The sequence below is a fragment of the Oncorhynchus tshawytscha genome, linkage group LG04 (assembly GCF_018296145.1).
Source record: "Oncorhynchus tshawytscha isolate Ot180627B linkage group LG04, Otsh_v2.0, whole genome shotgun sequence".
Classification (NCBI taxonomy): domain Eukaryota; kingdom Metazoa; phylum Chordata; class Actinopteri; order Salmoniformes; family Salmonidae; genus Oncorhynchus; species Oncorhynchus tshawytscha.
In genome coordinates, this window is record NC_056432.1 from 33709296 (window position 1) to 33735186 (window position 25891).

Sequence of the window (25891 nt, forward strand, 5' to 3'; positions counted from 1 at the left end):
CTTCAATATATCCACATAATTTCCCTCCCTCTTGATGCCATCTATTTTGTGAAGTGCACCAGGCCCTCCTGCAGCAAAGCACCCCCACAACATGATGCTGCCACCCCCCGTGCTTCACGGTTGGGATGGCGTTCTTCGGCTTGCAAGTCTCCCACTTTTTCCTCCAAACATAACAATGGTCATTATGGCCAAACAGTACTATTTTTGTTTCATCAGACCACAGGACATTTCTACAAAAAGTATGATCTTTGTCTCCATGTGCAGTTGAAAACCGTACTCTGGCTTTTTTATGGTGGTTTTGGAGGAGTGGCTTCTTCCTTGCTGAGGGGCTTTTCAGGTTATGTCGATATAGGACTCGTTTTACTGTGGATATACTTACTTTGTACCTGTTTCCTCCAGCATCTTCACAAGGTCCTTTGCTGTTGTTATGGGATTGATTTGCACTTTTCGCACCAAAGTACGTTCATCTCTAGGAGACAGAACGCATCTCCTTCCTGAGCGGTATGATGGCTGTGTGGTCCCATGGTGTTTATACTATTGTTTGTACAGATGAACGTGGTACCTTCAGGTTTTTCGAAATTGCTCCCAAGGATCAAGCAGGCTTTTGGAGGTCGACACTTTTTTTCTGAGGTCTTTGCTGATTTCTTTTGATATTCCCTTGATGTCAAGCAAAGAGGCACTGAATTTGAAGGTAGGCCTTGAAATGCATCCACAGGTACACCTCCAATTGACTCAAATTATGTCAATTTTCCTATCAGAAGCTTCTAAAGCCATGACATAATTTTCTGGAATTTTCCAAGCTGCTTAAAGGCACAGTCAATTTAGTGTATGTAAACTTCTGGAATTGTGATACAGTGAATTATAAGTGAAACAATCTGTCTGTAAACAATTGTTAGGCGAGAAGGTTAAACTGGAAAACCCAACCTCCATCAAAATAAAAAGATGGCGGAGCCGCAAAAGTTCTTCTGTGCAAGGGTGTTAATTTACATAGTGATTCCGGATCAAAAACAACAGTACTGTCATCAAACGTATACCTTGTGGGGCCGCTAAAAACAATGCTGCCCCATCCACAGCACAATCCAAAATGCCTCTCTATGAACTGAAAGAATGACATTTAAGAACAGGAAGCATAAAAATGGTGCACATAGAATAGATCTACCGTTTCTTCGACTTGCTTTCAATGAGAATGAACGATCTATAACTCAATTTGGTCTGGTCACCCAAAAAGTTACATATTGCAGCTTTAAAAGTAATCCTAGAAGTAATCATATATTTTTTCCCCAAAAGTATCTGTAATCTGATTACAATATATTTGCTGGTAAAGTAATGGATTACAGTTACAGTTTATTTATTTGTTTTGTAATCTGTTACTCCCCAGCCCTGAGCCTGAAGGCTACTGCAAACCATAGACATAAACAAGCTTTCGAAAACAGTTATTGGCTACCTCTCTCTTTGTTCAACGACAATTACACAATGACCCCGCCCTTTGTGTCAGAATGTTTGCGCATGCTCAGTCCGCAACTCTGTGCTTTCTCCTTCACTGTGCCCTATTGCGCGAGACAGAACGTTCTGAAACTTCGCTCATCGCCCCTTAAATAAGGTAGGAAATTCATGGCACCTTCAGGGATATTTTATTGTGAAAGGCTGTGACGGAAAAGCCTGTCTATTGGATTGATACTGAAAATATATTTGACTCATTTGATTGTTGTTTAAATGGCTTAGACGCGTAAAGTGTGGAAGCGAGAATACAGTGTGTTAGGCCTCAGCATAGTAGGGCTGCAGGACATACAGGCCTGTCTGTCTATAAACGGTAGAGGTATATTTAAGAATTATTCGGAAAAATTAGATTCCTATAACATTAGACTATGCAGGTTGATTATAAGCTATATAATGTATTGTGGGCTATACAATGTAAAATAAACATATTTGATTGCTAACTAGTGCGCATTACGCACAGTATTTCACTTTTAGTGCCAATTACATGTAGTCTCTGAATTTCAACAGGATATTAAAATGGTTGAGTTATTGTCAATTTTATTGTAGATTCTGTAAAAAAAAATTAGAGACTGTCTATAGTTATAGCGCTATAGATTTTTGTAAACAGAGCAATGCATTGAACTATGAACATTGGAGACCTAGGCTAGCCATTTGTCAATTGCAAATGGCAATATATGTCATCCCATAAATTACACCCTGTATGATAGTGTCCGTGTTTTTGTAAAATGTTTTGTAAAGTTGAAGGCCCATTAACAGCATGGTTTGTGCTGCAGAAACAAGGAGGGTTAGGTTTGTCTTCGGGTTGGCACGGTGGACTTTACGCACGCCGGGTTCTGGTGTAACATGCAGCAAATATATAATCCACTCTCGATTGTTGGAGCCACCTGACCTTCTACTGTGTTCAATCATGAGCGTAGTAGACAGTCGGGCCACCAACAGGAATGAAAGTGAAAAAGATTGGGGATTTCAAGTGAAAGTGAAAACGTTGTGTGATCGCACAATAGGTGTTTTGCTCTTCTTGAACCTTTGTTGCTCTCCGAAGTTCTGGAATCCTATTGCGCCGACGCCTATGGACAACAAAGAATGACACAAACCTTGCTTATTTTTGTGGTAGTAGTGTCTGAAGCAGTTGGCCTAGACCTAGTAAAATGCCTGATGAGAGAAGGCCTATAGATAGTTCTAGTAGGTTCAAGTTTAGACTCCTTAAAAGAATGCTATTATTAATCACAATCTAGGCAGTGGTGTAAAGTACTTAAGTAAAAGATACTTTAAAGTACTACTTAAGTCGTTTTTTCTGTATATATAGGTCCATGTACACTGGCTGAATATCAACCCCTATAGGAATATGGCTGTCCTGAAGTGCCTGGTGTTGGTTGGAAGGAATGCACTGTTGAGTAGGTCAAGATGTGATGCCACACTCATTAGGCAGGATTAGGCAGCCGCCTATGGCTGCAGATTGACACGGGCAGCATTTTCTGAGCTAAACTGGCCAAGGCGCACCTCCAACAACAATAATTCTGCCCAAAACAATGACAATTTCTCTCAATCAGTGGCATATGGGCATTTTAGGTGAGCACTGATGCCGCCCTTTGATAAGCAGTGCCCACTTTGTCAAAGGCAGGGGTGCAAAATATTTTGCGTGTCCATTCCCAGCACCCCTCTCCAGAGTGCTGTTGGAGAGACGCATCTCTGCAGCGCTCCACCAACGTTCCCTCAATTACAACAAAAATCAAACAGAAATCATGTATCAGATATAGGATATGGTAGAAATAGCATGTGGCCTTTTCTGTAGCCTATAGGCTGGACATAAAAGTTATGACAGTGTAATTAGACAGACACTTTGTACCAAATGCAGGTTTCTCCAATCAAATAGCCCAACCTAACTGCCGCTCAATCAAAATAGAACATTTGTTGTCATGTTAAGAAACAACATATCCTAAAAACAGGACAGGTCAAAGTAAAATGGACAATGTAGAATGGACAATGTAGAATGGACAACCACAACAGTGAGTTTCACCCCATTGTCATGATCAGTGGTTTCAGGTTTGTGTCTGTCAATTTTTGACAAGCTGATCGTAGCAACAAAAATATATATATTTCTGCATTTGAACACATTGCAAATAGGCTCGCGATAACTCCTGATAAAGTTGGGTAGCTGATATTCAGAGCTTTAAAAGCCAAATCGATGAGTCACAGGACTAATAAAGCCAATGCAATGGTCTGTTTAATAAACGGTGGGCCTACCACATGGATGGACTTTCATAAAGTTCCATTGCGGGCCAACATGGTAGGCTACACCACAGTAAGCACAAGCCAACGTCTTTTTTTGGTCCTGTCTGGATGTCGTTTTTTTGTTACAAACGGTAGGATTACCACATAAAATGACATTTCAGGCAACGCTGTAGGCTACACCTCAGTAAGCACGGACCAACGCCGACACCTTTTGGACCTCTTTTTTTTTGGTGCAATTCCGGACCGGCCATGCCATGATTTCCGCATCCACGAACATTGGTCTCGCCTATGGCGGCAGAACGGCAAGGACATGGGTGCATGGGTAGCCATAGCTAACCCATAGCTAACCCATAGTTAACCCATGCACCACTGTACATTCAGGCTATATATTCACAAGGTGTAACTTCACTTCCCCCAACCTTATCTCACACATTCCACTACCAACATGCCACAAAGGCCCGTCTGGGTTACACTGCATGTGAGGATCTGTTTTATTAATTGCTGAACATTATCAGCCTACATTGTTTGTTAAACATTGGATTAAAAATAGACCAAGGTATAATGGTTTAAAACATGTTTACTACTGAGTAACAAGCATATAATAATGGTTTGTACGCCGTTTATAAGCAGACCTTAAGTAAAGCCTCAACCTCACCTGTCCCTAGTCAGTCTCTATCACCAAACCAGTGTCTTTGGGCTGACATGCACATTTTTGCAGCTAACTGATCTCCCCAACAATGATGCTTATTTTGTTTGAATGGCATAAAGACTAAGGACTACTATGGTGAATGATGTCTGGTTGGTAACTACATTTCCCAGGATCCCACTGGATGTGTTATGCCTATCTGTTTTCAGTTGATTTCCTGTCCTGTGCGTAGCTGATTTATGAATGTCGTCGTGACCCCTAGAGCTAGTGAAGTTGTCAGAGAGGGGGCTGTACGTGGGGAGTGAGGAATGGGGGTGTGGGGGGATCAAGGTAGAGGAAAGTAGGGGTCGAGAGAGGATTTATGGGGGTGGGGGTTGGGTGGAAGTGACGAGGTGTGTGAGGTTAGGTTTGCCAGCGGTAGAGGAGTAAAGCACCCATTTCAAAATGGCGTGGCCATATGAGGTATGGTGTTGAGTTCACCTGGGTTATTTATAGAACAGAGGTTAGGGGGTAGGGGGAGAGGGAGAAAGGGGAGGAGAGGGTGAGGAAGCTGGGAAGAAGGAACTGTTAAGATATTTTATCAAGGTTTAAGATAAATTATTAAATAATTCTACCCAGAAACTTAACCATTAGGGATTAGAGGTTATGTAGCATGAACAAGGAGTAATTCAAAATAATAAACACAGCTCCAACTAGGTTGGAGGGGGGAAGAGAGGAATGCATGTGTGTGCCTAACGAAAACAAAAAGGATCCTTAACCTATGTTTGAACCGACCCAGCTTTAACTCTGGAGAGATAAGATAGGACAGGGAGAGCCCCTCCAGGTTTCCCGTATCTGGGGGGGACTGGAACTGTCAGCTGAGTGGTATTAAACTATGGTGAGACTTCAGTAGAAACAGAGAGAATCCAAATGTTAGTGTGTAAGTATGTGCGTAGGTTAGAATGGTATATAAACTAATGTACATGGTATTTTGAGCAGAGCTCTCGGAAATAAACGCTACTGATTCATTTTGAGACTGATCTTTGTCTGTTTTATGCAAATAAGAACCTTACAAATTCTTTGATATAATTGAATTGGTTAACGAACATATAGGAATTAAATTCCTCTAACAGGAACCGAGTAAGGAGGAGTGTGTCGGTGGGGGGGGGGGGTGATTGATTGACAAAGACAGATTCCACACCATGCTGAGTCTGCAGAATGCCCCCCTTGCATCAGTCAGCTGACTATCATAAAGCCTTTGAGCATAGACAACAGCACTGAGACAGGCATAGAGGACAAAAGGTGTGTCCGTGTGTGTGTTTCTGCCTGTTTGCTAAATTCCCAGTGACAACAGGGTAATCACCACAAAAGCAAATCATCCACCTCACCGCTGTGTCCCCAAATCACCAGATGCTCTCGGTACCACAGTATTGTGTGTGTGTGTTACCAGATCACTATGTTCTCATAGATGGGCGTGTTCTTGTCATCTATAGAGCCTATGGCTTTGGGTGATAAACATGTCAGCCAACATTTTTCTCCACAATTTTCTTGATATCCAATTGATAGTTACAGTCTTGTCCCATCGCTGCAACTCCCGTTACGGACTCGGGAGAGACGAAGGTCGAGAGCCACGAGTCCTCTGAAACACCACCCTGCCAAGCCGCACTGCTTCATGACACACTGCTCGCTTAACCCGGGAATTGTATTTATTTAACCTTTATTTAACTAGGTAAGTCAATTAAGAGCATTCTTATTTACAATGACGGCCTACCAAAAGGCAAAAGGCCTCCTGCGGGGACGCGGGCTGGGATTAAAAATATAAAATGAAAATATAGGACAAAAAAACACATCACGACAAGAGAGACACTACGTAAAGAGAGACCTAAGGCAACAACATTGCAGCAACGCATAACAACACAGCATGGTAGCAACACAACATGACAACAACATGGTAGCAGCACAACATGACAACAACATGGTAGCAGCACAACATGACAACAACATGGTAGCAACACAACATGGTAGCAACACAACATGACAACAACATGGTAGCAGCACAACATGACAACAACATGGTAGCAACACAACATGACAACAACATGGTAGCAGCACAACATGACAACAACATGGTAGCAACACAACATGACAACAACATGGTAGCAGCACAACATGACAACAACATGGTAGCAACACAACATGACAACAACATGGTAGCAACACAACATGACAACAACATGGTAGCAGCACAACATGGTAGCAACATGGTAGCAACACAACATGACAACAACATGGTAGCAACACAACATGACAACAGCATGGTAGCAACACAACATGACAACAACATGGTAGCAGCACAACACATGGTACAAACATCATTGGGCACAGACAACAGCACAAAAGGCAAGAAGGTAGAGACAACAATGCATCACGCGAAGCAGCCACAACTGTCAGTAAGAGTGTCTGGAAGCCAGCCGCATCAATGTGTTGGAGAAAACAACATACAACTGGAGACATCAGCGAGCATGCGGCCGGCCCTCCACAAGGAGTCGCTAGAGCACGATGGGACAAGGGCATTCCGACCGGCCAAACCTTCCCCTAACCCGGACGACGCTGAGCCAATTGTGCACAGCCTGGGACCGAACCCGGGTCTGTAGTGACACCTCAAGCACTGCGATGCAGCGCCTTAGACCGCTGCGCCACTCAGGAGGCCCCATAGAGCACTGCTTTATCAGTGTTGAGGACGCACCCTTTGGTTCAATATTAGAGTAATAGTTGCAGGCCCTGCCCTGGAGACGCGTTCATGGGGAATTGATCATGTGTTCTGCCAAATGTGAAGAGCTCAGAGGAAAGGGACAGTTTGATTGTTTGATTGCCTGGCTTTAGAGTCACAGTGCTACATGGACCGTGATGATAACCATGCCAGTATAGGGCATGCAACTAAGATAACTTAAAGAGACTGCTTCGGCTATCCTTTCCAAAACCACTTCCAACAAAAGGCAGCACCTAAAACTCAATACAAATTCACAAAGATATCCAGTCCAGTTAAGCTGAAACAGACCAAGTACAGAGTACAGACACCACCAGCATTGTTGTGAAAACAGAGATTGCATGCCAAAGTCTTCTGTCTTTCCTTCCCCACATCTGAAGAGTCATGTCAGACAAAGGCGGAGAGAAGGCGAGCCTGGTGAGGAAGGAGGGGGAGAGTCCAGCAGCACAGGCCAGTCAGAACAAAGGAGCTCCCTGTGTGCCATGTTGCCACAAGGGTGAGTGAGGGAGGTGAGGGAGGAAAGGAGGTGGGGGAGATACGGAGGTGCAGAGACAAAAATGTTATCAGGGTCCCCTCGGCTATCTGAATCGATTGATCAATCTACCTGTATCTGTCATTCCAGAGAGTAGGCTTTGTCCTAACAGTCTTAGACCGCCTTGTCCTTGTCTCCATTCCTTCATGACTTCTGATTTGAAAGGACTTGATCGGTCACATGATATGTTCAATATGACAAGCCACTAATCTGAAAGGTGGGAAGGTATGTAGGAGTGTTGGGACACAGCCCCTGGACACCAGCAAGAGCACAAAGAGACACACTGCCATGGCAAAGTCACCTTCATGCATGCATGCACACACCGGTAATTTATCCTAGCAGAGACTCAGGGGACCCTGGTGACATCATAAAAGCTAGCGTAGTGCAGTTGTGTGCAGTGGTGATAGTTGCTGACCAGCCAAACCCTGGCTTAGGCTTACTGTCGCTCAACAGCACATAGTAGAGCGAATGCTGTGGCGTATACTGTGATTGCTATATGTCATACATCTTCTTCCACTTCACGCTAACCATTTCATTCCCAGGCAACAAGCTACTAACAATGCTGACTTAGGCAAAAGAAGTGGCAAGATTTTAAAGGCACAGTTCACCCAAAAATCAACTAACTAATCATACCATGGCCCCATTCAGGCTGTCCCTAATATGGTGCCATGTGGTTCCCTGTTTAGAGAGATGATTACCTGGTATACCAGTGGTCAAAACACAAGTCAATACCATTAAGTTAAACCATGCTAGCTAGCGGTTCGCTAATGGACTGATGCCAGGAGAAAATGTAGTTAAACTAATTGGCTGGGCTAAAGTGGGGATGTAGGGGAAAGCGACAAGCAATATATCACAGGCCCAGTAGACCAGACCAGACAGGGCCAGTGTAGCTGGCAAGGCCGTCAGTACTTCACAGTACGTTGGCTTTACAAAACACACCTTAATAAAGGCTTCAATAACATTTTGGATACCACTTTAGTATGAAGCAATGTATTGACCATTCATACTGAATAGCCTAGTATGCTAGTGTGGATATTATTTAGGACACAGTCAAGGAATGTACGAGGGACTTACCAAGGGTAAGTCATTAGTGGGTCTGTAGATCCTCTAGTTAGTAGACGCTGTGTGGTGTGTGTTTGCTTCTGTTGAAAACCTTTCTAGAGCAGCGTGAGGTATGCGTGTGTGTGTGTGTGACTGTGAACGCATAGATGGACGCTGTGTGGACACTGTGTGTATGCCTAGATGCTGTGTGTGTTTGCTTCAGTTCAAAGCCACTTCACTATAACACAGCAGTGTTCTGTGTGAAGTCATAGGCAGGTACTGTGTTGGACCTATTTTGCATAGAAGTAATGTGATGTTTTGCTTGTGTGCTGGAGGTCATGCTCCATTTGTACAGAATTTTGCCTCCTGTGACTCAGAGAAGTGTTGTTGTACTATCAGAGATACACCCAAACCTGTCTCTCGCTCTCCACAGTCACCATGGCTGTTCCTCCTGCATACTCAGACCTGGGAAAATCCGCCAAAGACATCTTCAGCAAGGGCTATGGTAAGTCAGTAAATTCCCCAGACCCCCACCCACCACCACCACACGCAAGGAGAAAGGGAGGACACAATTATATATTTAATGTGTTTGTAAGCTCTTAGGATCACTCCAACCTATGTCTCTCACCTCTCTTTCTTTCTCTCTCTCTTGCTCTCTCCCTCTGAGACCATAAACCTCAGCTGGTCATCAAGGACTCTGTGACCTCTTACATTATTTACGACCCCATGGGTCAGCGGATGGGGAATGGGACTCAGTGTGTGTGTGTTTTTAGACTTGTTTCATGCTCATTTATATTGAGTCAAACAGTGCCTCTTGTCATCGTTGTTTCATACCATTAGATCTACTTTTCTGCAAATGTTCTTGTTTCACAACTGTAAAGCTTGGATGACCCTCAATGAAAACCGTCAATGTAAATTGTATGTATGTAAATTATGCATCCAATAACGAAGGGCTACAGAGAAGTATCCCAAATCAAATGGGGTCTGCTTCTCTATTTTTTTATGAATAAAGACATGATTTTTCTTTTCTCCCTCTTTTCCTTCTACTCTTTCTCTTTTCCCCTCCAGGCTTTGGAATTGTGAAACTGGACCTAAAGACCAAGGCCCAGAGTGGAGTTGTAAGTACAACCTCTCTCTCTATCTCTCTCTTTCACATTTATTGAATTCCTCGTCTGTTTTATACATTATACCATATGTTTCTTGGAGTTTGGTGAGAGCGTGGTTGTCCTATGTTTGTTTTGCATACAACTTTCCCACAACTTTCTGGGAATGGTGCAGGATACCCAGCTAGCACATGACGTTCTGACAACCTTAGGTGGGAATTTCAGTACTTCAGCATAACATTTTCTGCAGGTTTCCTCATGGTTCTATTTTAAAGTCATGTTCTCAGAACATTAAGAAAACTTTACATAAAAACCACAAGAAAACATTAACGTTCAAGAAGAATGTTATTTAAAAACATACATTCTGTTCTCAGTGTCAACAAAAATGTCTATCTTCTACCTTAAGTGTGTTCAGGTGTGTTGGCTGCATCCACTAATTGGCCACACCTGATCTTAATGAGTGCTTGTTTCCTTTGAAATGGGGTCTGTTTGAATAGGCTGAAATGAACGACTTTGTATGAGTAAAAAAAAACATGGCATGCTAGCTCCATCATGGTGGTGCAGTGGACTAATTCCATTGATAGAGAACAGAAGATGATAGGTTCTCAGAACGTTATTTAATTATCTTAAAATAACCTATAAAACCTCACAGGAAAACTTTCAGGGAACCATAGTAAAACATTCTCAGAACATCCCTGCAACCTAAAAATGAATGTTCCCAGAACATTTTCACTTCTATTCTCAGAATGTTTAAAAAAAAGTGTTGCCGGTCAGGAAACGTATTGCTTCATTCCCAGGACCAATGGGAAACCAAAAACCCACAACTTCCCTATGAACCAAATGTGCCACCTGTGTGCCTCTCTAAGCTAAAATATATTTACCCGGGATTGCCATGCAACACTCATTGATCAGATGTGTAATATTTGAGAAATACTAACACACACATTCACATTACATTGTGGTGCTGGGGATGAAAAAAAAAACAAGTTTTCCAATTAATTTATCACAGATGTGTAACATTTACATTTAGGCCACACCCATGCAATAGTCTGTGTGTTTGTGTAGTCTAGCCTTACAGTATAAGCTGCATGTCTAGACCCTAACCTCAGGGCTGAACAGGAAAGTTGCAATGGCTGACTCACTGTCTGCTGGCAGTGTGTGTGTGTGTGTGTGTGTGTGTGTGTGTGTGTGTGTGTGTGTGTGTGTGTGTGTGTGTGTGTGTGTGTGTGTGTGTGTGTGTGTGTGTCTGCCAGAGAGTCTGACAAGCTGTCTAACCCTGTCAGTTTGGCAGATCACTGTCGGACTACAATCTACCTATACATTAGAACAAAATGGATACCGCCCATAGCATTGCTGCTCCCTAAATACTTTGTGTTATATTCTCTTAAAAGGTGTCAGTGGCAACAATACTGTGTGTAGGATTATGTTGTTTTTTGTCATTGTCTTCATCTTGTTTCGGCCTGTACACATTTTGGATATGGTCGATTCCAGAGTTATGGACATTACATTTGCGGGCAAAATCACAACTTTAATGTCTCACAGAATGGACAAACAAAATGTAAATGTTGATGTGTATGTTTATAGTACCCCTTGGGGGGAGTGTATAGCCCCCCAGCAGACTTCTAAATATTGGCATGTTGGAGAAACAAAGCAAATAAGAAGAGTTCTGGATGTTACATGAAATGGACAAGCTTTTTGGGGAGAGTGAACATATTAGCAAACGTCTGTGAGTCTGTAATTATTAGGTCCAAACATGGATAGCCATTTTGAAGGAAAGACATGGTTGAACACAACAATTATAATTTTGAAAATATTGTCATTTCCATTCTTACTTTAGAGAGGGAAAAATAATTTTATGGATGTTACACCCTCCATTATGCATGTTAGTCTGAAATAAACATTCAAATCATAAAGATTTCATTATCAAAATCTATCATTACACATTTGTTGTCATTTGGATGGTTTTTCCAAGGTCAGCAGAAGGCATAGTACATTAGGATTGCATAATTACAGGTAGCCTGAATAGGCAGGTCCTGATTTTTTCCCTCCACTTTATATATATCAAAATGAACCTTTACCAGTTAAATGTAGACATAAATATATATATATATATATATATTTTTTTTCTATTACAAATTTTCTGAAATATGCAAATTAGACAATATAAATGTGCCTATACTGCCAAACCACCTTTCTGGACACTGGATAAAGTCTGAATATTTTGGGGGGCTTTCATTTGAAGAAGAAAAGAACACTCCAGGAATATTCAAAGATTGTTGAAAATCACTATTTTATTATCGTTCTATCTAAAAAATAATAATAATTTAAAACAGTACTGCCATGTATGAGAAATGCATTTCAGCATATATTTTCCGAGAGAATCTTAGCTAGAGCACGTCATTTTCAAGATATCAACAATTGCTTCAGTACATCCCAGAACAACCACACAAATGTGGTGAAGGTACAATCTTCTGAAGATCCACCCCAACCACCCTCGTATTGGAAGTTATGGATATCATAACACTGAAAAAGGACATAGACAATGAAAAGAGAGAAACCAATTATAGACCATATGCAACCGTGAAAGTTATCTTTACTGAGACAGTTTCAAGATGATCTGATGTAAGGTGCATGTTTTACAAAAGCTTTTCCTTAAAACGTTATGGACGTTACATTGTCTGTGCCATTCACACCCCTGTCATTACAAGACTGTAGAAGACACAAACACAACTCAAGACACTTCAATTTGGTCTGTATTGTTTCATTAACACCTCATCTGAATCTCATCTGGGGGGGGGGGGCAGCTGTGAGAGGAAAAACAAGCTATGTGAGCCCTTTCTATGAAATATGATTGACTGAAAAGCCTTTTTTGAGACTTGCTCTAAATGGTCAAAATTCATGCAATTTCCTTCTCAAACTTTTCAAATAAAACCTAAACTCCAACAAAACCTTAAGCATAATTATGAACGTGGTTTCATTTGGGCATGCTCATGTTGACCTTTCCATGGAATTGCCCGTATCTATATCAACCTTTTGGATAGCTCATCTTCCTCTCCCTGCGATTGAATTGAATCACAAAGCAGATTTCATGAAATACACTTTACTTGGACGATCATTTCCCCCAAAAGTCAAGCGTGTCCTGTAAATTAGATGTTGTATATCTATGATTCACAGTTCATACAAGCTGGTGCAGCTTTGGTATCTCTGGTACATACATTATGTGCATTAGAATCTTCTTTTCTGAAAGAGTAGAGAAGTGATTGAATGTGAATATCTGTATGGTTCTGACCTAACGATATCTGCCTCTCTCTTTCTCTGCCTTTTTTCTGCTTCCTCTCTGGACTTCATTGTCAGATGGTAAGGGTGTGAGTGTGTGTGTGTGTGTGGAGAAGGCTTTTCCTCCCTGCAGCCGTTCTTGCAGCAGTGTCCCAGCTGATTGATTGATACCATTCCCCTTGTACTGCTAAGCCCATAATGACAGGCCATAATGACAGACATTTAGACTGGTCTAACTGGCCCGGTTACTGGTCTACAGGTTACTGGTCTGCCAGTGACCAGATGACTGGCTTGAGCATCTACCACTACTCAAAACGGTAGCTGCTGACATGTCAGTCATGCAAACCTGAGAGGAATTGCTTGGCAGAGATGTGGTAGGGGTACTTATCTCTTTCCCTGTCTATTTATCTTCACCTCTGTATCCCCCGTCTCTTTCTCTCATCAGTGAGGAGTGTGCTAAGCTCTCTTTAGCAGCCTCCTGTAACAGCAGTTCCCCATTCTTTTCTACCTTTTCTCTCCTATGCTCCAGTTTCTTCTGCTGTGCTCGTACTTTTCTGCTGTTAACCATCCCTCATTTCCCTCTTCCTCACCCGCCACTCTCCTTCCATCTCTCAGGAGTTTGCGACCTCGGGCTCCAGTAACACAGACACAGGGAAGGCAGCAGGTAACCTGGAGACCAAATATAAGGTGAAGGAGCTGGGCCTGAGCTTCAACCAGAAATGGAACACAGACAACACCCTGACCACCGAGGTCTCCATAGAGGACCAGGTGAGTTTGAAACCAGTTTAGCCCAAAATCAGGTTACACCGCACCAAACCAGCTCCTGACAGCACTTGATGTTAACTCATTGAACACCAGTATGTAAATGCATCCAATAGACTCTGGACATTAAACCCAAAGTTTAGTCAGTAATATTATTACCCCTATTGTTCTCATTGTTCTGTGTCTGCTGTTCACCAATATGTAGTCACTGGAGGCTGCTGACGGGAGGACGGCTCATAATAATAGCCGGAACGGCGTTAAATGGAATGACATCAAACACCTAAAAAAATGTGTGTTTGATGTATTTGATACCATTCCACCTATTCCGCCCCAGCGAGGAACCACGAGCCCGTCCTCCCCAATTACGTTGTCACCAACCTCCTGTGTATGTACTGTATCTCCTTCTCTGTCCTGTGTTTCTGTAGTTGGCTAAGGGCTTGAAGCTGGCTCTGGACACATCGTTCGTGCCCAACACTGGGTAAGTGAATCACTCGCTGGTCAATCATTACCTCCCTCCATATGCCTTAGTGGTGCACACGAACATGAAGGATTTTGAAATAAACAGCACCAGTAAAGGGAGTAAAACGGTCACTTGGGCAGTTTTTTTCATCCATTGTCAAATTGGGGAACATAATGTCACAGCAATCCTGACACCCTCTCTACGTTCCTCCTGTCCCCTTCCCATTTGTCTGCAGTAAGAAGAGTGCCAAGCTGAAGACTGGTTACAAGCGGGACTTCATCAACCTGGGCTGTGACCTGGACTTTGACATGGCCGGCCCCACGGTCCACGCTGCTGCCGTGCTGGGCTATGAGGGTTGGCTGGCTGGGTACCAGATGGCCTTCGACACAGCCAAGTCCAAACTGTCCCAGAACAACTTTGCCCTGGGATACAAGGCTGGGGACTTTCAGCTCCACACCAATGTGTGAGTACCACTACACCTAACCCTGACTACTGTCCAGCAGAGGTTGTTTTGTGTTTGCGCAGAGTTGTTTTCTCCATGCACAATTTTTGTTGTCATGATCCACAGGAAGTTGATTTAAGAGCTATGTAGTACCCTACTGATGAAGCCCATGGTGTTTTGTCCTCTCAGTAACGACGGTACAGAGTTCGGTGGCTCCATCTACCAGAAGGTGAACTGCCACTTGGAAACAGCCATCAACCTGGCCTGGACGGCCGGCAGCAACAACACACGCTTCGGCATCGGAGCCAAATACCAGCTGGACAAGGACGCTTCCCTGTCTGTGGGTACCACAACCACACATACAGAACCACATACCAGTCCATAGTGCCAGAACAAGAACCACACAACCATCCAAATACACGCTGGTCTCACCTCTTTGTGTCTGTCTGTCTCCCCCTGCAGGCCAAAGTCAACAACGCCAGTCTGATTGGAGTCGGCTACACACAGGTCCTCCGGCCAGGTAACTCAAAACGGACCTTTACACCAGATGACTAGCTGCATCTGTCTATATCTACACACCTTGCCTATTAGTACCACAGGAGTTGGTTAGAAGAAAGGAAGAGGTGATGTCTATGCTCTATATATGAAAAGAGCTGTACTTTGTGTGTTAAGACTGGTGTCTCTCTCTGTAGGAGTGAAGCTGACTCTCTCAGCTCTGATCGATGGGAAGAACTTCAACGCAGGCGGCCACAAGGTTGGCATGGGCTTTGAGCTGGAGGCATAAGGATGGAGGGGAGAGGAGAAGAGGGGGATGGGTGAAGGAAGGGAAAGATTCCAAATCTGACAAAACACACACACACATACACACGCACAGAGAGAGTGTGTCTTTTGGCCTTAACCCTACAGCCCTTAGCACCCTCTGAGACCCCCAGTACTATATTAAAATGGACAGACTGTCGAGAACCAAGTTGTTTTTTGGTTAGTTTTAGGTTCACCATCTCTCTGTATTATCTCCTTAGCAATACCACTACGTAAGGGACATCTGTCATGCCATGGCACTGGAGCAGGCAGCCAGTGAGCAAGTCTCAAATAACACTCTATTCACCAGGAGTTTACTAATTCACATAGGGCTCTGATCAAAAGTGGTGTACTGTATGCAGAACAGTGTGTTTGAAACAGTCTGAAGTCAACCTTTTGTTCCACTTCCTCCCCATAAGCAGACATATCCTCTTTTCTGTGTGTGCACCTTTTTAGTAGGGTTTGATTGTGTGGTATACTTTCCCTTTGACTGAGATCATGTGTTTAATCTACTTTTGACTTGTGACAAAAAAAAAAGTTTGATTGACAGTGTACTTTTGTTTGTGTATTTGTGGTATACTCTATTGATTCAATCAAAGCTAGAGGGGAGTTGTTTTCAAGGAATAACTTATTTTTTAAATGTCATGATGTTCCGTTGTCCCAGACCTTTTACAGGCCTGTTTGTGGAAGGATGTCCACTTTCAGTGATATATAAACAGGGACACATTGACACGAGCATACTGCAATAAAATGGGTGGCTAAGAACTTGAAAATGAGACCGGTTGAGTTTCTGTTTCCAAATCAGGGAAATATCTGTAGTACAGAGAACTTGGAAGATTCCACCTTGACAGTAAGATTTGTTGACTGACTTGTATTCCCATTCCAGAACATAAAGCAATGTAACAATAGCTGAATGTTCTGCCCAGAGCCATACATTTAGAAAGTTAGGCCAACATTCTGTTACATAGCATTGTTTAAATATTCCCCATGTAATGTTAAGGAAGCTAACATGGCTGCCATAGAATGTTTAAGTGTCATGTAAATGCATCAAAATGCAGAAACCGCATTGGCCTACTAAATACATGGTTCTGGTTCTGCCTAATGTCCCACTGTTTTCTCAATGTCTCCTGTTACTTCTGTTTTGACCATTTCAACTCTCTGTGTGTAAGTATCTCTGATTGCCAAACTAATACCCCATACATTTCTCCATTTGAATTCTCTTATTTTGGTTTAGAGTTTTGAGAAGGCATACAGGCATGGTGGATATCTTCCTTACCTCTTTGTAAAAAAAAATTGGGGGTATTTTATTTTCGGAACTCTACCACTATCATGCAATTTTGTGTCTGCTGTGCTTGGGAGAGGGAAGGTTGTCAATAGTTGAAACCTCAAACTGGAATTCATGGAATAAAGAAGAATTTCAAAATCGTTGTTCTTGTTTTCATGCACATTTTGTCACTTGAGAAATACTGTACCAAACATCTTGGTTAGATGTAAGACCTTGGCAAAACCGTCAAAATTAATTACAGATTTCTTGAGTTATCTTGGATTAATCAGGACTATTTTGACAAAGTGTACTGGCTACGGCGTCAAACAGTAATATTGCAGCTTTTTCCTTGTTTTTCAAGCAAAGGTATTTTAAGGGAGTCTGCGAGCACAGACGTTCACTTCGCCTAGCCTGCTAGGAGCAAACCGAACCTATGTATGCGGACACCTTTACAGTTTGTTACAATATCTGTCAGGCAGATAGTTCCTTGGTGGTTGAAGTTCAATTCAACCAGATACACGTACTTACACTTAACAACAATAAGACCACAGTAAAATACAACGAAATCAAACAACCAAATATTATACTGCAAAATATGTTGAAACATCAATAACAAATATACAGTATACACAAAACCCCAGAGAATATGTAAAATGAATTTGGAAAGTATTAATTCAGAAAGAATATGAAAGCTACAGCTAAAACTTTGGTCAGAAAATATTTTGTGGCAAGCATAAAATAAAATGTTTGAAAGATTAGGAATCATCACCAGAGTTCAGTCCAGACCAGACCTGACCCCTTTAAGGACCAGTATCACCAGGACCTTAGTCAAGAGGACAGTTTGGATCTGACTAGGCCACTGGTTTAAATACAGCTATGTCACCTGGTTCAGTAAATACATTTTACCCCATTCAAATCTACTGGATTACTCCAATGCACCATGGTGTAGATTACAGGGGGTGTTGGATATGTTCACGTGGACACCCCCATAAGCCTGGAAAATATCAATTTTGGTTCAATACATTATTTTAGGGGAAACTCCAAGAGTCAATATCAATGTTAAATGGCGCAATGCACTCTGTTGCAGTAAGTCTTCCCCACCACACAGCAGCAGCAGAGGACCACGGCAGGGAGTCTGGAACGGGACAACGCTTCTGTTCGACATCAGCTTGAGACACACCACATTAACACACTATCTGTCCACCTGAATAACAACAAAGGATATACACTGATCAGGAGACCTCTCTCTCTCTCTCTCTCTCACACACACACACACACACACACACACACACACACACACACACGAGTAAAAGTAAAGATACCTTAAAAGAAAATGACTAAAGTAAAAGTGAAAGTCCCCCAGTAAAATACCACTTGAGTAAAAGTCTAAAAGTATTTGGTTTGAAATGTACTTAAGTATCAAAAGTAAAAGTATAAATCATTAAAAATGTCTTATATTAAGCAAAACATGTTGTTTTTTAACGGATAGCCAGGGGCACAGTTCAACACTCAGACATTATTTACAAACGAAGCATTTGTGCTTAGTGAGTCTGCCTGATCAGAGGCAGTAGGGATGACCAGGGATGTTCTCGTGATAAGTGTGTAAATTAGAAAATGTTCCTGTCCTGCTAAGCATTCAAAATATGACAAGTACTTAAACATTTTTTTTTTAAACTATAAATAGTTAAGTAAAGTACATATACGCCAAAAAATGACTTATGTAGTACTTTAAAGTATTTTTACTTAAGTACTTTACACCACTGCATATTACCTCAATTACCTCGACTAACCTGTGCCCCCGCACATTGACTCTGTACTGGTACCCCATATATATAGCCTCGCTAAAGTTATTTTACTGCTGCTTTTTAATTACATGTTACTTCTATTTTTTATTTATCAATTTTTTACTTAACACTTATTTTTCTTAAAACCGCATTGTTGGTTAAGGGCAGAAAGAGATAGAGATGGAGGAAGGGGGAGGAAAGGGAGAGGGGAGAGAGCGGGAGAGCGAGAGGTTGTTTTCCATTCTATAATGACATGTTCTCAGAATCACAAATAGACATCAGGTGTCTATAATCTATGTGACGGTAAATTATCATGAAGGGAGAAGTGGTAAACCAACCTCTGGGTTTCTCTCTGAGTTTGCAGAACAACTCCTTGGCCTTCCCCTCACTGTGGCCCGAAAGAGTTTGAGAACAGAGAATGAACATTTACAGTATTAGCTCACTAAAGGCCAAGCATCAGCTGACACGATGAAACTGGTTAGATGTATTTATAGATCTTGCTCTGAGTTAACTGGACTGTTGAGATGTTTCTGTCTGTCTCTTACAGTGTGTCCAGGGCCTCTCCACTCATCCACAGTTGTCTCTTGAGCTCCACAATGTCTGTCTGGAGGAGCAGCCTCTCCTCTCGCGACACTGCGCAGCTCGTGGCTGGGTTTCCCTTTGTAGTCCATAATAGTTTGCAAGCCCTGCCACATCCGACGGGCGTCAATAACCGATGTAGTAGGATTCAATCTTAGTCCTGTATTGACGCTTTGCCTGTTTGATGGTTCGTTGGAGGGCATAGCAGGATTTCTTATAAGCATCCAGTTTTGCGTCTTGATCCTTGAAAGCGGCAGCTCTAATCTTTAGCTCAGTGCGGATGTTGCCTGTAGTCCATGGCGTCTGTTTGGGATATATACGTATGGTCACTGTGGGGACGATGACGTCGATCCACTTATTGATGAAGCTGGTGACTGAGGTGGTATACTTCTCAATGCCATTGTATGAACCCCAGAACATTTTCCAGTCTCTGCTTGCAAAACAGTCCTATAGTGTAGCATCTTATAGTCCTATAGTGCTATAGTGCTACAGTCCTATAGTGTAGCGAAAGCATCTGTCCACTTCCGTATTGAGCGAGTCACTGGTACTTCCCGCTTTAGTTTTTGCTTGTAAGCAGGAATCAGGAGGATAGAATTATGGTCAGATTTTCCAAATGGAGGGCGAGGGAGAGCTTTGTGTGCGTCTCTGTGTGTGGAGTAAATGTGGTCTAGATTTGTTTTCCCTCTGGTTGCACATATGACATGCTGGTAGAAATGACGTCAAATGGATTTAAGTTTGACTGCATTAAAGTCCCCGGCCACTAGGTGCGCTGCTTCCGGATGAGCATTTTCTTGTTTGCTTATGGCCTTATACAGCTCGTTGAGTGTGGTCTTAGTGCCAGCATGGGTTTGTGGTGGTAAATGGACGGCTACGAAAAATATAAATGAAAAGTTGGTAGATAGTGTGTTCTACAGCTTCTACAGCTTCTACAGCTTATCATGAGGTACTCTACATCAGGCAAGCAATACCTCAATACTTACTTCCTTAAACAACTTCTTAGGGATCAAATCCCGTTAACTGGATCAATTTGACAACATCCGGTGAAATGGCAGAGCGCCAAATTCAAATTAAATTATTAGAAATATTTAACTTTCATACAAGTGCAATACACCAAATTAAAGCTTTACTTCTTGTTAATCCAGCCACCGTGTCAGATTTCAAAAAGGCTTTACGGCGAAAGCAAACCATGCTATTATCTGAGGACAACATCCCATCAAACAAACACAGACAATCATATTTCATTCCGCCAGGCGCGACACAAAACTTAGAGATAACGATATAATTCATGCCTTACCTTTGAAGATCTTCTTTTGCTTCCACTCCAATATGTCCCATCAACATCACAAATGGTGCTTTTCTTTGATTAATTCCGTTGTTATATCTCCAAAATGTCCATTCATTTGGCGAGTTTGATCCAGAAAAACACAGGTTCCAACTCGCACAACATGACAACAAAATATCTAATAAGTTACCTGTAATCTTTGTCCAAACATTTCAAACAACTTTCCTAATACAACTTTAGGTATTTTTTTACGTAAATAATCGATCAAATTTAAGACGGGATAAACTGCGTTCAATAATAAGTGGACTGGGCTTTCAGGTCACGCGCCCCAACCACAACAGTACACTACACTGGACCCTCGTTCTGAACAGCACTACTTCTTCATTTCTCAAAGGAAAAACATCAACCAATTTCTAAAGACTGTTGACATCTAGTGGAAGCGATAGGACCTGCAGGCAAGTGCCTTAGAAATCTAGATCCCCATAGAAAACCATTGAAAAGAGAGTGACCTCAAAAAAAAAAATCCTGGTTGTTTTGTCCTTGGGGTTTCGCCGGCCAAATAAGTTTTTTTTATACTCACAGACATCATCCAAACAGTTTTAGAAACTTCAGAGTGTTTTCTATCCAAATCTAATAATATGCATATCTTATCCTAGAGAGGTTAATATTAGACATCGCGCACCAGTTGTTATTGACATATAGACACACACCACCACCTCTCGTCTTACCGGACGTAGCTGTTCTGTCCTGCCGATGCATAGAAAACCCAGCCAATTGTATATTATCCGTGTCGTCATTCAGCTACGACTTGGTGAAACACAAGATATTACAAGATATTATGTTTAATGTCCCGTTGGAAGGATAGTCTCGAACAGAGCTCATCCAGTTTATTCTCCAGTGATTGCATGTTGGTCAATAGAACGGATGGTAGAGGCGGGTTACTCACTCGCTGGTGAATTCTCACAAGGCCCCCGGATCTGCTCCCCTTGTATCTCCATCTCTTCTTCATGCGAATGTCGGAGATTTGGGCCTGGTCCAGGATAAACAGTATATCTGTCACGCCCTGATCTGTTTCACCTGTCCTTGTGCTTGTCTCCACCCCCTCCAGGTGTCGCTTATTATCCCTGGTGTATTTATCCCCTGTGTTTCCTGTCTCTCTGTACCAGTTCGTCTTGTTTGTCAAGCCAACCAGCGTTTTTGTGTCTCAGCTCCTGCTTTTCCCAGTCTCCTTTTTCTTGCCCTCCTGGTTTTGACCCTTGCCTGTCCTGACTCTGAGCCCGCCTGCCTGACCACTCTGCCTGCCCCTGACCTCGAGCCTACCTATCGTCTTGTACCGTTTGGACTCTGACCTGGTTTATGAACTCTCGCCTGTACCCGACCTGCCTTTTGCCTACCCCTTTTGTTATAATAAATATTGGAGCTCAACCATCTGCCTCCTGTGTCTGTATTTGGGTCTCGCCTGGTGCCCTTATAATATCCTTCACGTCAGACTCATTAAAGAAAAAATCTTTATCCAGTTTGAGGTGAGTAATCGCTGTTCTGATATCCAGAAGCTCTTTTTGGGCATAAGAGAAGGTAGCAGCAACATTACATACAAAATAAGTTACAATAGACTACAACACAAATACACACCCCAATTATCAAATGACTTATCTTGTGTTTTCTTCAATTCAAAGTACTTTAGTGGCCAGGAGAAATTGCCCCGGGGTGGCGATGTAGCGACTCACATGTTAAGGTTGTTGGGCTGGGCCAGGTGAACTCCCCTGTCAGGTCCTCATAAACCACAATGTCATAACATCCTGCTTCAACTTATTATGCCTGAGAGAGGGAACGAGAAAGAGAGAGAGAGAAAAAGAGGAGAGAAAGAGAGGAGAGACAAAGAGAGAGAGAGAAAGAGACAGAGAGAGAAATAGGGGAGAGAGAGAGAGAAGATAATTTGTATAATAACTATAATGTTGATATATTCACAGGCATTCATGTATGCACACACACACACACACACACACACACACACACACACACACACACACACACACACACACACACACACACACACACACACACACACACAACACATACACACACACACACACTGCAAGCTTGGCGATGCCAGTTCAACACTGGCCACACTCCTCATTCTTCAGTTCTTAACAGACTTTGATAGCGTGTTGAAATATAATAATATTATAACATGAGTTTGGAGTGTGGCCTATCATAACCAAACATCCTGCCCTGTAGGAATAACATTCAACAGGTTTATTTTATTGTAGCTCAAGATTGTAAACAACAGGAAAAAGAAACAATGGGTATGTGTGTGTTTCTAACAGGTGCAAGAACTATAAGAGGGTTAGCTGAAGGGTGAGAACAGACATAAAACTGGTTTATTTTCCCCAAAAAGAAAAACAGTGAAAAAATGTACTTGACAAAGAGGAAGCTATAAGAGCTAAAAGAACAGAGAGGGAAAGTGAGAACAGTTGTATCCACAAAGCATCTCAGGATGGATCAACTCATAAAAGTCTATCTCAGCTGTGAATTCTATACCATGCTTCAGACAACAACGGTGAATGTTGCCATGGTAAAACGCTTGTATCATCATATGTCATTTTCGCCTTGTCTTACTTATTGCATATTGTATTTAACTTTTTATATTTCTGGCAGCTTTTGCTTTTATTTCACTGTAATGTATTCCTAAAGAAAATAATGTACTTTTTACTGAATACATTATCTCTGACACCCAAAAGAACGTGTTACATTTGGAATACTTAGCAGGACAGGAAAATTGTCAAATTCACACACTTATCAAGAGAACATCCCTGTTCTTCCCTACTGCCTCTGATTTGGCGGTGTAACGAGTGAGCTGAGAGTCAGGAAGCAAGTTCCGGAAGTGAGTTTTAATAAATAGATGAAACAATGAACACGAAACACACACAATGAACACGAAACACACACAATGAACCCGAAACACACACAATGAACACGAAACACACACAATGAACACGAAACACACACAATGAACCCGAAACACACACAATGAACCGAAACACACAATGAAATGAAACAACACAATGAACCCGAAACACACAATGAACACGAAACACACACAATGAACCCAAAACACACACAATGAACCCGAAAACACACAATGAACACGAAAACACACACAATGAACCCGAAACACACACAATGAACCCGAAACACACACAATGAACCCGAAACACACAATGAACACGAAACACACAATGAACACGAAACACACACAATGAACCCGAAACACACAATGAACACGAAACACACACAATGAACCCGAAACACACAATGAACACGAAACACACAATGAACACGAAACACACACAATGAACACGAAACACACAATGAACCCGAAACACACAATGAACACGAAACACACACAATGAACCCGAAACACACACAATGAACCCGAAACACACAATGAACACGAAACACACACAATGAACCCGAAACACACAATGAACACGAAACACACAATGAACCCGAAACACACAATGAACACGAAACACACACAATGAACCCGAAACACACACAACGCACCGACATGAAAACAGAGTCAATAACACCTGAGGAAAGAACCAAGGGGAGTGACAGATATAGGGAAGATAATAAAAGGAGGTGATGGAGTCCAGGTGAGTGTCATGAGACGATGGTGACAGGTGTGCGGGATAATCAGCAGCCTGATGACCTAGAGGCTGGAGAGGGAGTGGACTCACTAAACACACATGCTTCATGTGTAAATGGTGTCTGAGTGTTGGAGTGTGTCCTTGGCTATCCGTAAATTTAAAAAACAAGAAAATGATGCTGTCTGGTTTGCTTAATATAAGGAATTTGAAATTATTTAAACTGTCACTTGTACTTTTGTTACTTCAATATATTTGAGCAATTACATTTACTTTGGATACTTAAGTATATTTAAAACCAAATACTTTACTCAAATAATATTGTACTAGGTGACTTTCACTTGAGTCATTTTCTATCAAGTTATCTTTATTTTTACTCTAGTATGACAATTGGGTACTTTTTCCACCACTGCTCATCACTTTGGTACAATAGGCATCAAGTCACTTGCCGATAATGTTGCATGCAACGATTGAAAGGTCTGTCATTTTCATTGAACACAGTCAAGGTTAACATAAGCCCTAGATGCCTTCAATTGCACAATTTATAGACATGCCCAATTTAGGCATCTTTTTTTAACAACGTGACGTTGTGCTCCAAATGGATAACTTGAAATAACATAATCTAGGTAATTGAATAATCTAAAGAAAAACATGTTTATTTATTAGCCTAGTGGTTATTAGTATTTAGGCAACTCATGTGAACTAGGCGTCATGTGAAATCATTGTCAAAGGCGCAAGAGATACTGTTGCACGTAGGTCTAGATTATTTATGGATTGAACATATGAAACACAACTTTAATAACTCCAAAGCAATTGCATGTGGATCAGGAACCACTGACTCGCTGCATTTGTATTTATTACAGTTTTTTTCGATTGCTAAACGACAGTGGACACAACTGGAGTCACATGTGCAAAACTCTAACTACAGTCTGCACAGCAGCAGTTCATGTGGACCAAACTCTAGTTCGTTTTTCAATGCTTGAACACAGTTTTCAAAACTCTACACACTTATCCCATGACTTTAACCACAACCTGCACAACACTGTGGATTTACAGCACTTTGTTCAAATGCTAACACACTGCTGTCAAAACTGTGAACCACACATTCAAAACGGAATAGATTTCAGCCTTGTGCCTTTCAAACACTGCTGATTGCAATTTCAGCTGAAAGGCTAAGCAGGTGTCTTGTTTTAGACTTGTTAGTGAACACACACACATATTACAGTATATATAGGTAGAGCTCAGAAAGACTCATTTTGGAAATGGAACAAGGAAGATGGGTTCGTGGAGGGAGAAGGGTGGCAGGGAGAGGGCGGATGCGTGGAGGAAGACAAAGAAGACAAAGAGCTGTTATTTCAGATGAAATAAGGGCTACACTTATAGACCATGTCATGAACCATGGTCTCTCATTGAGAGAGGCAGGGTTGAGGGTGCAACCCAATCTGCAAAGATCCACAGTGGCATCTGTAATGCAAATGTTCCATCATGCAAACAGGTGAGAGTTACATCCTTACAGTAAATGAAAACATTACAGGAATCTATTTTGTATTGCAATTATAGAATATTTACACAGATATATATTACAGTAAGTTTGACTGTAAAATATATTTTTACAACAGGACCCAAAGGCTGCCCCCAACAGGGGGAAGAGGAAAAATATTTTCAGATGCGCAGGAAAATGCTATTGTTGACATGGTTGTTGTCAACAATGCAATAAAACTGCGGGAGATTCAAGATAGAGTGCTGGCTGATAATGATATATTTGAAAATGTTAATTCTGTCAGCATAACAACTATT

The 25891-nt window shown here is 41.9% G+C and overlaps 1 protein-coding gene across 4 annotated transcripts; it reads left to right on the forward strand.

Annotated features, from left to right (window-relative positions):
* The first annotated feature begins 1504 nt into the window (after positions 1-1504).
* LOC112248606 (voltage-dependent anion-selective channel protein 2) lies at positions 1505-16963 on the forward strand. 4 transcript variants are annotated; one of them, XM_024417764.2, is made up of 11 exons: positions 1511-1600; positions 7502-7617; positions 9128-9199; positions 9763-9812; positions 13152-13154; positions 13689-13841; positions 14261-14313; positions 14531-14758; positions 14927-15077; positions 15200-15257; positions 15430-16963. In XM_024417764.2, exons 2-11 carry the CDS (start codon positions 7506-7508, stop codon positions 15519-15521), a joined length of 972 nt encoding a protein of 323 aa, XP_024273532.1. In that variant the 5' UTR covers positions 1511-1600; positions 7502-7505; the 3' UTR covers positions 15522-16963. The 4 variants fall into 4 exon arrangements, with proteins under 4 accessions (XP_024273534.1, XP_042176604.1, XP_024273532.1 ...); XM_024417766.1 differs by lacking the exon at positions 7502-7617 and having other exon boundaries at positions 1505-1600; XM_024417765.2 differs by lacking the exon at positions 13152-13154 and having other exon boundaries at positions 1513-1600.
* Positions 16964-25891: the final 8928 nt, after the last annotated feature.

Excerpts from the sequence above, each read along its gene's own strand:
- LOC112248606 (XM_024417764.2), top strand. The coding sequence starts at position 7,506 with ATGTCAGACAAAGGCGGAGAGAAGGCGAGCCTGGTGAGGAAGGAGGGG. Across the intron at positions 7,618-9,127 it reads TGTGCCATGTTGCCACAAGG|TCACCATGGCTGTTCCTCCT; the intron begins GTGAGTGAGGGA and ends CGCTCTCCACAG. Across the intron at positions 14,759-14,926 it reads TTTCAGCTCCACACCAATGT|TAACGACGGTACAGAGTTCG; the intron begins GTGAGTACCACT and ends TTGTCCTCTCAG.